Raw genomic sequence first — 15,626 nt, 5'->3', positions numbered from 1 at the left:
TGCCTCAGTTTGCCCTGGAGAGGCACCCAGGGCCTACGGGGTGGGTGGCACTGGGGCGGGAGGCTGGCTCAGCCCAGCCCTGCCTCTAGCCAAATGCATGCTCTTTAGCAAACCACTTCCTCTCTCTGGGTCTCGATCTTCTAATCCATAAAACCAGAGAATATTCCTTATCCTAAGCATGCTCCTCGGCTTTCTGTGGTTCTAATGAGGAAAAGGAGCTGAGAAGAGTTATATGAACTGCAACCAAGCCCAGATGCTATTTCAAAGATAGGGTGGCAAATGTGAGTGCTTATGGAAGCCAGGCCAGAAAGTGACTGAAGGAGGACTTCCCTGGTGGCGCAGTGGTTAAGAATCTGCCTGCCAATGCAGGGGACACGGGTTCGAGCCCCGGTCGGGGAAGATCCCACAGGCCGCGGAGCAACTAAGCCCATGTGTCACAACTACTGAGCCTGCACTCTAGAGCCCTCGAGCCACAACTACTGAGTCCGTGCACCACAACTACGGAAGCCTGCGCGCCTAGAGCCTGTGCTCCGCAACAAGAGAAGCCACCGCGATGAGAAGCCCGCGCACCGCAGTGAAGAGTAGCCCCCGCTCGCTGCAACTAGAGAAAGCCCACATGCAGCAACAAAGACCCAATGCAGTCAAAAAAAAAAAAATTAAAAAAAAAAAGTGACTGAAGGAGGGAGAGAGGACTGAGGCCAGTGGAACAGGCATCGACGCCAGGTGGGAATGCCAGCCGAGCACTACCAGATCTCCCAAATCTTTGAGAAAAGTGAGAAATCTGAATTTGGGGAGTTTCCTGGTGGCCTAGTGGTTAGGATTCCGGGCTTTCACTGCTGTGCCCCGGAACAAAGATCCCACAAGCCGCGCAGCGTGGCCAAAACAAAACAAAAAGAGGAATCTGAATTTGTAAGTGAATTTACCCAATTTTTAAATGCCAACTAATTCAAAATCTTTTAAACTATGGGCCAGACACCACCAGTTGTCAGTGTCTGCTCTCTGACACATAGGTTCTTGGAGCTTGTCTTGGGGGCAAAATAAGTTCCGTTCAAAATAAGTTACTGGGTCTGGGTAATTCCCTGGCAGTCCAGTGGTTGGGACTTGGTGCGTTCACTGCTGAGGGTCCGAGTTCAATCCCTGGTCAAGGAACTAACATCCCACAAGCCATGCGAGGTGTGGCCAAAAACAAAAGTTACGGGATCCACGTGGGACTTTGAGGGAGCAGGTATCCCTGTCCGGGGCCTCAGCCTCAACGTCTGGACAGTGAAGGCTGTCCTGGCTCAAGGATTCCAGTGTCTCTGTGATTGCCCGGGCAATGTCCGGGACAGCAGTAACAATGCCAATACTGTCCTGATTATAACCCCTCAGGTCAGCAGAAGCACTTTCCCATCCCTTAGCCACACCGAATCCTTACAACCTGAGACATGGGCATTTTTATCCCCATTTATCAGATGAGGAGACTGAGGCATGGAGACCCAAGGTCACACAGCCAGTGAGTGGCAGAGCTGGGGCTCAGCTGCCCCCACCCCATTCCCTGTCACACAGCTTGTGTGGGACACAGGAATGGGCCCAGGCCTCAGAACCCCCCCGCCCTCCTCCCCACCTCCGTCAGCCCCGGCTGGGGCAGACAGGCAGCCTCTCACCAGACTCCGCTGACGCAGCGTGTGGACAGCGCCCGGGGCATGATCTCCGAGCCCTGCTGCATGAAGCCCCCCACGGGGAACCAGAGGCTGTTGCCCAGCGTGTACTGATTCTCCAGGATGTGGGGACGTGCCCGCAGGCACGGGTGCGGGTTATACCACTCGTAGGGGCTCAGCCTGTGGAGAGACGCGGCGAATGGGGAGAAAAAGGAGAGGAACAGAGGAAAGAGAGAGCCACCGTGATCAGAAGAGATGGGGGGACAAAAACGGAGGGGAAGATAGACAGAGATGGACAGAGAGAGACACACACACACACAGAGAAACAGAGACAGTGCAGGCAAAAGGGGAGGGGGACAGAAAGAATGGGAAGGGGAGAGACCCAGAGAGAACCACGGAGCAAAAGTCAGAACCACAAGAAGGAAATACAGAGACAGGGCCAGAAAGGGAGAAGGGAGGGTGCAGGGAATCCAAGGCCCCAAGTGGAGGCCGAGGATGGTCCAGACAGACAACAGAAAGGTCAGGCATGGAGACCCCAGCTCGTGCTTCCTCCCCGCCCTCTCCTTCCCAGGCAGCAGGTAGTGGACTCACCTGGCGGCCAGGAACAGGACGCAGCTGACAGCCAGGTAGGCCAGAAGCATGAAGAGCCACACAGCAGGGGAGAAGGGGTCCAGGAAGGAAAAGTAGCCAGGCTTGCGGCCCTGGTGGGAGACGGAATGAGAGCCGGAGCCACACAGACCTGAGCCCCTCCCCCAGCCCCGGGGCCCGTGAGCCCCACCGGCCCATCCGAGGTCCAGCCCACAGCCTCTGCCTCCCATGGGTGTCCGGCCCCAGCACCAGCCCCCACCCCCACCTCCAGGGGAACCGTACCATGTGCACACGGTAGAGGATGCTGATTCCCAGGGTCATGAAGGGTTTGGAAAAGTCGATGACCTTCTCCCGCTCAGCTGTGATGGTGAACGCAGCCACAGCCAGGTCTGCCTTCTGCTGGAGGGGAAGCGGGGCGGGGGTAGATGGGCGGGCCAGGGAGACAGATGGGCAGTTAGAGAGAACGCACTGAGGGAGCGACTTAGAATATCAGAAGGTGAGAGAGAGGCAAAGAGAGAGGACAGCAGAAGGAGCCAGGGGACTGGCTCCAAGAGTGCACCTCGGGCCTCCAGCTGGACCCTTGTCATCTCACATCTGCTGTAAGCGGCTCCTGTGGCCTCCTTCCTGCCCGGCTGCCCTGCCTCATCCAATCTCTCCCACTCCCCAGTCAAGTTCATCATTAAGACCCTGCTTTATAAAACCTACCGCTGACCCCCACCACTCCCACCATGCCGGGGTCCTGAAGAGAGAGCCTGAGATTGGAGCTGAGATGCCTGGACGCTGACCCACTCAGGACCCTCTTGGAGCTTTGGTTTTCTCTTCTGTATGAACAATTAACAGGGAATATTTATCAAGCGCTTACTGTGTGCCAGGCTCCATGCTAGATGTCACTTTATATAGATTATCTTGTATAATCCTCTTAACAGCTCCCTGAGGGCCACTACTAGGCCCATTTTATAGAAGGGGAAACTGAGGCTCAGAGAGGCAAAGGCACTAGGGAGGAAAGGCAGGGGCTGGGGACCATAAAGCAGAGACATGACCTCCACTCTCCTGCCCCTGGCAGACACCAGGGACCTAGATGTGTGCATGAAGCCACCCCTGACACACAGGACCACGCCCGGCTCAGTTGAGGTAACGACCTCAGGAGAAGCTGCACGTGGTCTTGAGTCGGGGAGGGGTGGCTGGGGTCCAGGTCTGAAGTGGTGAAGGGTGGGCAGTGGGTGGGGTATGGCGGAGAAAAGGGTGTGTGTTGGGGTCTCGCTGACACACTGGAATGCCTGATCCAAAGAGGCCATCTCGCTCTTGGCCAAGTGCACATCAGCCAGTCGTTAGCTGTGGGCAGGACACAGGCTGGGAAAAAACCTGGCACTTCTCACACACACACACACACACACACACACTGCACACGTGAGCACTGTACCCGGTCAGGTCTACACCACCATGTGCACACCGTGCCATATCCACACATGCGTGCCCAGACACAGGCTGACCCAGTGACATACTGTCCACGTGGACTCAGGCAGACAAACCCGTGCCCTGCACGCGAGTGTAGGGAGGAGTGATGACATCGTGGGGGGCATTCCCTAGAGGCACAGTGCACACACCCAAACACGTGGGCTCACGTGTGCACATACATGACAGAGGGGGCAGGGTGCTGGGAAGGGCCGCGGGTGGGAGTAGAGAGCCCTGGCTCTGCCCCAAGCTCACTGGGTGACCAGGGGCAGGCGCTTGCTTCCATGTCTCTGGGCCTCAGTTTGGTCCTCTGTAAAACTGGGCGGGAGGGGAGCGAGTTGTCTCCTGGATTTGGAACCCGGCTCCCAGGACGCTCCTTCCAGGCATACTGATTCCATCGCCCAGGGCTCAACCGGGCCCCAGCACTGACTCCAAATGCAAGTAGAGTCCTCCCCCTGGGGCTGAAATAAGAGTCAAGGTCCTGGATCACTGGCCTGGGAGGAGGGACACACTCACCCCCCAAGGGGCTGAGACTGAGACCACATGAGGTAATACAGACTAGGACAGAACTGGGGTGGGGAGAGAGGGCACAGGCCCCAAAGATACTGCAAAGAGACGTGGCACAGGCTGAAAAGAAAACCAAGGTCAGGGAGAGATCACGTGGACCCAAAATGTAATCCAGGGTCTAGGAGAGAAGAGATCTGAAAGGCAATTCGATGTCAGGGAAAGAGGACAGACCCAGAAGATTAACCAAGAGTAGAGAGAGACAGCATAGATGAAGCAACTACGGCAGGGTGAGAGAGAGATGGCACGTCCCCAAGGCAGAATCCAGAGGCGGCCATGTGTGGCAGGGGCCCAGAACGCACTGGATTCAGAGCATACCCCTGGGAATTCCTGGGTGTTGAGAGTAAGGAGTGGTTCCCCCCCCCTTTTTTTTTGGCCACACCCCACGGCTTGTGGGATCTTAGTTCCCCAACCAGGGATCGAACCCGCGCCCTCGGCAGTGAAAGAGCAGAGTCCCAACCACTGGACCACCAGGGAATTCCCGGTTTTCTCCTTTCTTGTGCACTTGCCACTCTCGTGACTAATATGTGAATCGTTGTGAACAATGTTAGCTAATACAGGAATCTTTATTTTTATGCACCCACAGGAGGTCTGTCCTGGCAAAGGCCCCCCACGATAACCCATCAGCCTCCTCACTGGACCCCTGCCTCTGCTCATAACACGCCCCCCATCCAAAATGATAGTCACCTGTTTAAAAACCCTTGGGTGGCTTTTCCACTGCACCTAAGACAGTGTCCAGGGTGGCTGGAGCAGAAAGGGGGGTGGGGTGGGAAATGCAGCAGAGTGGGGACCAGAGCCCTGCAGGGTCTTGCAGGCCAGGGGAAGGGGGCCGGATTCTACCCCAAGGGCAACAGAGGACATCACATCAGAGGGTGTGTGCAGTGGAGGGTAACATGATCTGGCCGCCCTGAGAACAGACCACAGGGGCAAGAGTGGAAGCTGACTAAAGATGCCCACAGAGGTGCTGGGGGTGGGGCTAAGTAGAGGTGGAGAGGAGGTGGTCCGATTTGAGATGAATTCCGAATGGAGGACAGACAGATCCTTAAATGCTGCAAGTTCTTCTAGACCCCTCTCAGAGTCTTGGGAACCCCTGCCCCCTTTCCACCTCCTCCTCTTCCTCCTTCATTTCCCAAAAGGGACACCTGTTCCTTAGAGAAGACTTCCCTCCCCAAGGGAACCCTGACAGTTTAATCTCTGGGATGAAATCAGGAAGAATCCAAATGATAAGCCACCTGTAGAAATGACAGGGGGATTGTCTAAATGCCTAAAAACCAACCAAAGCACTTGTGACTGTCCCTCTGCCCCAGCCCGCCCTGTACACCAGCTCTGTGCAAACCATCTGTGCTGTGCCATCAGCTCCCTGACAGGCTCTGCCAATAGGGGGCACTAGAGGAAGGCTGCAAGGCTGGAGGAAGGACAGTTACCGGCTCCTTCTGGTCTACTCTCGGGTCCCCAGCCTTTCTGCGCCAAAGGCAGCAGCATTTCTTCCACAGGGCGGCAGACAAGTTCAGCCTGCAGCTTCCCAGCACTTGCAGAACCAGCCTAGCCCAGGCTTTCTTGGGGCACCAGCACCAGCTGGCGAGTGCCCCCTCCTCGGGGTCTGAGTTTCCACCCCCACAGAGCCCTTCCTCTAAGTTTCTGAGTTTCAGCTCTTCTCTGTTCCTTCAGAACTTGAGACAGAGCCACTTCCTGCCTTGCTACCTCCTTGATGCCTGAGAGAGAGCAAGGGTGTGTAAACTATGGCCCTCAGGTCAAGTCCCAACTGCCCAATATTGAAAAATAAAGTTTTATTGGAACACAGCCAGGCGCACTTGTTTAGGTATTGTCTACAACTGCTTTCCATACAATGGAAGAATTGAGTAGTGACAGGATGACCTGGAAGCCAGAAATATTTACATGTGGCCCCTTGCAGAAAAAATGCTGATTCCTGCCTTGGACTTCAACTTTTACCCTCTCAGTTAACTAGTTAGCAACTTTATTCCTAGTAAATAATTCTCTTCATTCAAATATCTGGGGACTTCCCTGGTGGCCCAGTGGTTAAGAATCTGCCTTCCAATGCAGGGGATGCGGGTTTGATCCCTGGTCAGGGAACTCAGATCCCACGTGCCACGGGGCAACTAAGCCCATGTGCCACAACTACTGAGGCTGTGTGCCACACCTAGAGAGAAGCCCACGGGCCGCAACGAGGAGCCTGCACGCTGCAGCGGAGATCCTGCGCGCCGCAACAAAGATCCCGCATGCTGCAACTAAGACCCGATGCAGCCAAAAATTAAATAAATTAATAAATATTTTTAAAAACCCCACAAATATCTGGAGTGATTAGTTTCCCCGTAGACCCCTGACTGATGCCAAAATGACAATACCCAGGTGACATGAGCGCTCAGGTCACGGGGTCACTCACTGTCCATGGGCAGGTGTTCAGTGTCTAGCAGGTAATGAGCAGTTTCTCAAAAGGAGAATAGTATCTGCAGAAAACAGCATGATTTGCTTCAAAACCCTAGAGGTCTGCATGCGAGTCACCTCTTGGTGCCTGCTTCCCTATTTGCCACCAGCACTCTACACTTCCCGGGATCTGCCGGGTCATCAGGCCCAGGTGGCAGATCAGCTTGCATGAAGCCAGGACCTGCTGCAGAGCTTTTGCACGCTCTGGGCCTCCCTCAATATGGAAAGCCTTGCAGGTTGTTTGGTAAAGGGATTAAAGCAGCACACACAAGTTATACCCAGGTATAAGTTGTTGCTCAAATCCAAAAACCCCACCAGATATCCGCAATACCAGACAAACAGCAAAGGTCTGAGTTTCAGCTCTATGGGGACCCTCGTCTGAGTTTCTAAGGTTTAATCTTTCCAACTTCTTCCCCTTTCCCCTTAGCCCTCGGGGTGATGGCTGCTTCCTCCAGCTGCTACCTTCAGGATCCATTAGATTTCTTTTTACTCTTTCAGTTAGTGGGTTAACAACTTTACATCTAATTAACAATTTTTTTTTTTTTTTTTTTGGCTGCACTGTGTGGCTTGCAGAATCTTAGTTCCCTGATCAGGGGCTGAACCTGGGACCTCAGCAGTGAAAGCATGGAGTCCTAACCACTGGACCGCCAGGGAACCCCTAGTTAACAATTCTTTGTATTAAATTCTCTCTGTTCAAATAGCTGATAAGAGGGGAATTCCCTGGCGGTCCAGTGGTTAAGACTCCGAACTTCCACTGCAGGGGGCACGGGTCCGATCTCTGGTCAGGGAACTAAGATCCCACATGCCTCGAGGTGCAGCCAAAAAAAAAAAACAACAACAAAACAAAACAAAGAAACAAACAAATATAGCTGATATGATTCTGTTCAAGTAACTGGCGCTGTTTTGTCTCCAGACTGGACACTGACTGACTGGTATCAGCCGTGGGTTTATTGCCAACCTCCTCACTAAATGTTATTTCAGACTCATAAGATCTGATCAGCAAAATGTTGCCAATGTGATGGACCAGCGTCAAGAGACCAAGTTCTCGGTGTTCTATATCGGGATCCCCAACCCCTGGACCGTGGACCGGCACCGGTCCGCAGCCTGTTAGGAGCCAGGCCGCACAGCAGGAGGTGAGCGGCGGGCGAGTGAAGCTTCATCTGTCGCTGCCCATGGCTCCCCATCGCTCGCATTATCGCCTGAACCATCCCCCCGCCAGTCTGTGGAAAAATTGTCTTCCACGAAACCAGTCCCTGGTGCCAAAAAGGTTGGGAACTGCTGGTCTATATGATGGCAGAAAGCAAGAGAGTTGATGTCAGCCTGAGGCAAGACTGAAGGTTTATACTCCTGGCTTCTGGTGGTCCTTGGAAAGCGGTATGGAGGAAAAAGCATTTGCTAGGTCAGTAGCTCACACCAGCTGCCAACGGCTGTGTTGACTTGCTCCAGTAAAGATACTTCATTTGGGCCAGCATCTGCGATTGGAGTCACCACCTGATTGCATTTACAAGAATCCACAGTCATTCTCCAAGATCCAGCTGCCTTCTGCACAGGCCAAACAGGCTAGTTGAACAGGGATGAGATCACTACCCCTGCTTCTTTCAAGCCGTTAATGGCGGCACTAACCTCTGCAATTCCTCCAAAGGATGTAGAATGGCTTTTGGATTACTATCCTGGGAAACAGGCGGAGTTCTAGGGGCTTCCACTGGCTCTTTCTACCGTAATGACCCTGACTCCACAGGTCAGAAAGCGTATTCCAGTTATACAACCAGGACCTGGAAAAACACAGAGTGAGTCCAAGGGCCTATCAGGCCCACTCTGAGTGGAACTTGGGCTCAGACTCCATTTATCACTTAGCCACATAAACCCTACTGTGGTCCACCAGACAAAGCAGGAAAAATCAAAATGACTTGCCATCTATGAAAATGACAGGAGGTTGTCTGAATATCTAAAAATCCATCAAAAGCCTCAGTGCCAAGAAGGAGCCTGTATAGAAACTGGTGTTAAAAAAGAAAAAAAAAAAAAAAAGAAACTGATGTAGTCTTTCTGGAAAGCAGTTCAACAGTATATAACAAAAGCCACACGAAGGGTTTTCCTCTTTCACCTGGTAATTCTATTGAGATTCAATCCTAATCAGCTACAATGCAAGCCAAGCTTTCGTGCATAAAGATGTTTGCTTATGGTTGTTTTTAACAGCACAAACAAACATCTAAAAATACCTGGAAACAACTAAATATAAAAGATGCTTCAATAAATTACAGTACATCCACATGGGAGTTAATATGCAGCCATGTGACATTCTGTTTAGCTTAAAACAATGAGATATTTTTAGCCTCTCAGATTGGCAAAGGTTTTTTTAAAAGATTGATAATACCCATTGTTGGCAAGAGTGTGGAAAACTTGACATTCTCGTGAACTTTTGGTGGGAATATAAATTGGTGGAACCTTTTTGAAGGACCATTTGGCAGTATATACTTAAAAAACATTCATACCCTTTGAACCAGTGCCTCCACCACTTGGAACTTATCCCTCAGGAATACCCCCACCAATCCAATTGATGGTAGCATTGTCTATGCCTGCAAAAACTGGAGACCACCCAAATATCCATCAATAGTGGACAAGTTAAATAATTCATGCTCAGTCACACAAGGAAATTCTTTTGTCTCCCCCTTGAATTTCAAATAGGCATCTCAAACAACCCACGCCCAGAGATAATTCTTATCCCCCCGAGCCCCGACCCCACCAAGCTTCTCCTCCTATGTCCTCCCCACGGTGGAAACTGGCCTTGCCATTGGCCCAGCTGCTTAGCCAAACCCTGAGTCACTCTTGATTCCTCTCACCCTCTGGCACACATCCCACCTGGTGGCACACCTGACACAGCTACCACTCGAGCACAAGCCAGCATCTTCTCTCTTCCACACCTTCCAATGGACCCCCTTGTCTCTACTCTTGGTCCACTACGGTTATTTCTCAGCAGCCAGAGTAATCATTTTTAAATGATTTTGAAATTAAATCAAGGTCCTCTATCCATACAATGGAATATGAGTCAGCCCTGAAAGGCAGTACTCATCATTTTACAGCGTGGATGGACCTCAAGCACATCATGCCGTTTGAGAAGCCAGACACAAAAGGCCACATACTGGCTGATTCCATTTATATGAAACGTCTAGGATAAGTAAATCCATGGAGACAGAGAGCAGAGTGGTGGTTGCCGGGAGCTGGGGAAGGGGGGAATTGGGAGTGACTGCTTAATGGGTTCGGGTTTTCTTTGGGGGTCATGAAAATGTCTTGGAACTAGATAGAGGTGATGGTTGCACAATACTGTGAATATACTAAATGCCACTGAATTTGGTTAATTTTATGTTATATGAATTTCACCTCAATAAAAAAAAAAGAATAGGGCTTCCCTGGTGGTGCAGTGGTTGAGAGTCCGCCTGCCGATGCAGGGGACGCGGGTTCGTGCCCCGGTCCGGGAAGATCCCACATGCCGCGGAGCGGCTGCGCCCGTGAGCCATGGCCACTGAGCCTGCGCGTCCAGAGCCTGTGCTCCGCAACGGGAGAGGCCACAACAATGAGAGGCCCGTGTACCGCAAAAAAAAAATAATAAATAAATAAATAAATTAGATCATGGCACCTTCCAGTGACTTCATAACACAATAAAAACAACATCCAAAAAGGAGAAAAGGGACTTCCCTGGTGGCACAGTGGTTAAGAATCTGCCTGCCCATGCAGGGGACACAGGTTCAAGCCCTGGTCCGGGAAGATCCCACATGCTGCGGAGCAACTAAGCCCGTGTGCCACAACTACTGAGCCTGCGCTCTAGAGCCCGTGAGCCACAACTCCTGAAGCACGCGCGCCTAGAGCCCGTGCTCCGCAACAAGAGAAGCCATCACAGTAAGAAGCCCAGGCACCGCAGCGAAGAGTAGCCCCCGCTCTCTGCAACTAGAGAAAGCCTGCGCGCAACAATGAAGACCCAACGCAGCCAAAAATAAATAAATTAATTAATTTAAAAAGGAGGAAAAAAGGGGGGGTTGATTCCCTGGCCATCCAGTGGTTGGGATGCGGTGCTTTCAATTCTGGGGCCCGGCTTCAATTCCAGGTCGGGGAACTAGGATCCTGCAAGCCACTTGGCTCGGCCAAAAAGAAAACAACAAGAACACGCAAACTCCTTACCTGCAAGGCCCCGGTAACTCAGGCTCTGTTGTGGGACCTCCAGCTTACCCCTCACCCACTCCCCACAAAACTCTGTGAGGGAGGGAACATCATTCCCACTTCAAGAGGGGAAGCTAGTTCAGAGAGATGAAATGGCTCACCAGGGACCACACGGGAAAGCGGGCAACCTGAAGCTGGCTCTGTCTGGCATCTAACCAGCCCACAGCTGTAGTGGACACCGTGGTGGCCGCCCAGACCCTCCTTCCGGATCAGGCACTCATGGTACCACGTGTTGGTGGCTGATTGCTCTGTAGGTGGAAGAACCCCTTTGCCCCAGGTCCTGACCCTCCCCGAGGACAGCCCTCATCCAATGACGTGTCGGTGGGGGGCATAAAAGCCTTCCCCCTTACCTCAGGGGGATGTCTTTTTTTTTTTTGCGGTACGCGGGCCTCTCACTGCTGTGGCCTCTCCCGTTGCGGAGCACAGGCTCCGGACGCGCAGGCTCAGCGGCCATGGCTCACGGGCCCAGCCGCTCCGCGGCATGTGGGATCTTCCCGGACCAGGGCACGAACCCACGTCCCCTGCATCAGCAGGCGGACTCTCAACCACTGCGTCACCAGGGAAGCCCAGGGGGATGTCTTTGATGGCCATCCCAGCGCCAGAGCTGCCCGTGGGACGGCTGAGGTCCAGTCATGACTGCAACACAGCTCAACTCCTCCCTCTGCCCAGGCCTCCTCCTCCACTCGCTGCTTTCCAAGGGCACCGCACACACCTGCCTGCTAATCTGCACCTCGGAATCTGCTCCCTGGAAACCCGACCTAAGATATCTGCCTAGTCCTTTAGGGCCAGACCGGAGGGCCCCGGGGGGTGACAGCTAAAGCCTGTGAGTGATAGGTCAGACTTGCCTCGTACAGAGATCCTACTGGAGGACAAACTGGAGTGGAGAGAGACAGGAGGCCAGGAGGCCCAGGAGGAGGCTGGTGAGAGGGGCGGGGCCTGAATTCACAGCACAGCGGTGATGGCAGGGAGAAAGGTAATTCCAGCAGTGGCCACTGGGTGGAATAAATGGACCATAATTCGAGACTGGCCCACAAGCCCTGAGCCTGGCCGGGGGTGGGGGGTGGGTTGGGGGGCGGTGGCTGGGGGGATGCTGGTGCCCTGGGCTGTCTTCCATCTGGAAGTCACTTGTCAGCTCTGGGCCAGCCTGCTGGGGTGCCAGCCCTGGCTCTGCCTGTCACTAGCCATGTGGCCTGGACAGTATCTTGGTGCCTTACTCTGTCCATTAGAGAAAACTGGGCAAACACCAGGCCTTCCTCAGGGGGTGCCTGTGAGGAGTCAAGGAGTTAACACAAGTTCATACGGTTCGGACAAGGGCCTGGCACGGTGTGAGCACCACCTTGACCACTCTAGGCTTCCCAAGTACCTGCTGGGTGTCTGGAAAGGACACAGGCCTTGGGTCAGTCACACCTGGCTGCAGCCCTGCGTGTTGGGGGCAAGTCCGTTCACTACTGAGCCCCTGATCTCACATCGGTAGGAGGGCAGTGATCCTCTGGGCCAGGAAGGATTATTAGAAGAATTAAGTAACACTTGCAAAGTTCCTGGCGCGTGGCGTGAAGTCCATAAACGTCAGCTGCTGCTGCTGTGAGGACAGTGCTGAGTATCTGTGCGAAGCTCAGTGTACTTGGCCATCCCACAGCAGGCAGCTGAGCCTTGCAGAGGCCAAACTCCGCCCATCCTTTGCACTCTCAGCCTGCTCCTCCTCCAGTGTTCTCTCCCTAAATGTCATCGCCATCGCCCAGCTGCCCAAGCCAGAAACAGAAGGAACGCTCACGTCCTCTCTCCTCCGCCCCCGCCACAGGCGGTCACCAAGTCCTGGCCCTCTCCAGCCTCCCCTGACCTCCCCGCAGGCCATCGAGCAGCCCCGATGATTCTGTTTCCTCATTTGAGCCAGCTCAGCCCTTTGTGTGCAGGGGGTGCATCCCATGGACCTCTGGCTGCGGGCCAAAGTCTTTAACCGTAAGAGCAAGGCCAGGCCAGGCCACTGAATCCCCAGGGTGTATCACAGGGCCTGGTATACAGTAGGCACTCAATAAATACTAGCTGGCTGGAGGACGGACGAACGCATGAATGTATGTATGTGCTGGCAGGAATAACACTAACGATAGCACAGGCACACAGCACCCACCACCTGCCGGCCTTGCTCCAAGCCCGTACATGGATTAACGCATTTCATGCTCACAACAGCCCTATGTGCTAGCATTTGTTATTTCCCCAGTTTTACAGGGAGGTTATGTAACTCACCCAAGGTCACACAACAAATGCTCAGCAGAGACTCAAACAGGACGCAGGACCACAAGAGCAGTAACCAATGAGAAAAGCTCCCAGCCCTGCTATGCTTACCCCAGGCACCTTCACACTAAGTCCTAAGGGAAGGCTCGAGGCACAGGGAGTTAAGACTCTTGCCCAAGGTCATACAGCTGTAAATAGGACTTCTTTGTTGATGAATAAACAGATGTCCAGTTGACGGTGACTTTGGCTGGGGAGGGCTGCTCTCCTGGAGTCTTATTTCTGGGGGCCCTGATGAACAAAAGTTCTGAGCTTACGAGACTGGGGACCAGGCTATGGCAACGAGGTCACAGGGAAGCCTGCCAGTGAGGTGGGCGTCCGGCCACCAGCTCCTGCCTCCTGTCTCCTCAGGCCCTGGCTTCAGACTCTTGAACCCACCCAGGGCAGAAGCTTTCAACCAGCTGGCTGCCTGTAGGGCAGTGCCTCGGACCTGCCAGCTGGGTGGGGTGAGAGAGACCGAGCCACCAGAACCCGGGGGACACCCCCGACCTCTGTCACCCCCAGAGCAGCTCTGCTTTGTCCAGGGCCCTGAGGGCGCTTTCAAACGAAGAAAGCCTCTGCAGTCAAAACAACTTTCGAAAATCAGTGCCTTACGGGGATAAACATCCTTGTCAAGCAAAGTGGCCTTTTTGAGTCTCCCCTGGTGACATTCAGGGGCTCAGGAGGGTGAGAGTCTCTGACGCTGTCAGCCAAGTCCAATGTCAAGGCAACCCTGACCGTTTGTGGCCACAGGTCCCGGCTCCACACACCTGCCCTGGACGTGCCCCTAAGCTGGGGGCCTGTTTGTCTTTTTTGGGCATTCGCCCACATGGCTTCTCATGACTGGAATAAAAAGAACCACCTATGACAAGAACGTGTGCAGCGTGTCTGTAACCTTACTACAGACCTGTCAGGTATCATTATCCCCATCCTAGGGAGAGGAAACTGAGGTTCCGAGGGAAGAAATGACTCACCCCAGCACTCAAAGCCAGGTTGGTCTGACTCCAAAATATTTTTTCCGCTGCACCCCTGCCTACCACCCCCCACCCCACTGCCTCTTGCCCTCCTCACCTACATTCAAATCCTGCCCACACTCAGGGCCCGGCTGCTCTTCTAATACGCCCCACACCCAACTCGTTCTTACTCATGTTCCCAACCCACCCCCCGCTGTTTGTAAATGCCATCAAACACATTGCCCGTCTCCCATACCCCCCCTTCACCCTGCTGACTCCTTCACACTCTTTGGGAATCTGCTTGGGCATCACCTCTTCTGGGAAGCCCTCCCTGGATGCCTGGCTGGGTCAGGAGCCTCTGGGTCCCTCCTCTGAGTTTTCCCCATCAGCCAATGGCTCTGTCTTGCGGTCATTTGCTTTTCTGCATCTCAATGGAGCCCTAAGTTGCTGGGAGCAGGGTCCAGGTCCCCTGTGCTCACCACTATATCCCGCGCCAGCGTGGTGCAAGGCACACACTAGGTGCTCAATAAACACCTACTGAATGCGTGGCCTTGTGAGCGCAACAGGCAGCCTCCACGTCCACCTCCTGGCAGGTGCTGGGCACAGCGCACGTCCCGGCCGCCTAGCCCTCTCCCTGCCTCTCACAGGAAGCCTTCTCCATCTCCTCCACATCTGTCCAATTCCCACTCCACATCTCTTTCATTCACTCAACACATCTTTGAGCACCGACTAAGCCAAGGTGACGTGAGGGAAGCATTTGAAAGAGGAACACGGGAAGGGATGCATCGCCCTTCTTCCCCACTGTGCCCACCCCGTGGTGCTCACCAGCCACAGGGACACAGCGCACCGTCGGCTCCCACCCCTTGTATGCACCAGGTTGGTTCTGAGGCACCATTGGCTGCCCGCCTGCCCGCCTGCCCACCCTTGCTCACCCGACCCACGGCCCCTTCCTCAGCCCCGGCCCCGCCGTACCCGGTTGATGAGCTCGCCGACCATGCCCGTCCAGGAGCCGTTGGGCTCGGGCGCCCCGTATAGCCCGTCCTCCACCAACCGCAGGCGGTAGCGGAAGCGCAGCAGCTCGGCCAGCTCCCGCAGCATGTCCACGCAGAAGCCCTCAAAGCGTTCGTTCCCCGACAGGGCCTGGAAGTTGGGCCGGCGCATGACGTACGGGTTCTCCTGGGGAAGCAGGAGAGAAGGGGTGGGGGGGTCAGAGACTGGGGCATCTGGGGGCTGGGTCGTGGGTCCCAGGGCCCAGGCTGCAGCCAGATCAGGAACCTGCCCGCAGAGTGGAGATGACGGAGTCCTTGCCCTCATCCCCTGCTTACAAATGCTCAGAGTCGGTGGCGGAGGCATGTAAATTAGGAGGCTGGGATTAACATATACACACTGCTGTATATAAAATAGATAACCAACAAGGGCCTACTCTATGGCGCAGGGAACTCTACTCACATTTTGTAATAAGCTATAAGAGAAAAGAATCTGAAAAAGAATATATGTATATATACATACATATATA

The 15,626-nt window shown here is 53.9% G+C and overlaps 1 protein-coding gene across 1 annotated transcript in view; it reads right to left on the bottom strand.

The window, feature by feature from the left end:
* GRIK5 (glutamate ionotropic receptor kainate type subunit 5) overlaps positions 1-15,626 on the bottom strand; it is a 57,097-nt gene that overhangs the window by 10,527 nt on the left and 30,944 nt on the right. Inside the window, exons 13-16 of the mRNA XM_073795902.1 lie at positions 15,083-15,286; positions 2,508-2,624; positions 2,229-2,338; positions 1,644-1,817 (exon numbers count right to left, since the gene is read on the bottom strand). Coding sequence (XP_073652003.1) covers positions 1,644-1,817; positions 2,229-2,338; positions 2,508-2,624; positions 15,083-15,286 — 605 coding nt within the window. The remainder of the gene's footprint in view (positions 1-1,643; positions 1,818-2,228; positions 2,339-2,507; positions 2,625-15,082; positions 15,287-15,626) is intronic.

Source organism: Tursiops truncatus, chromosome 19 (assembly GCF_011762595.2).
Source record: "Tursiops truncatus isolate mTurTru1 chromosome 19, mTurTru1.mat.Y, whole genome shotgun sequence".
Taxonomy (NCBI): domain Eukaryota; kingdom Metazoa; phylum Chordata; class Mammalia; order Artiodactyla; family Delphinidae; genus Tursiops; species Tursiops truncatus.
This window is presented reverse-complemented; position numbering and strand designations above follow the sequence as displayed.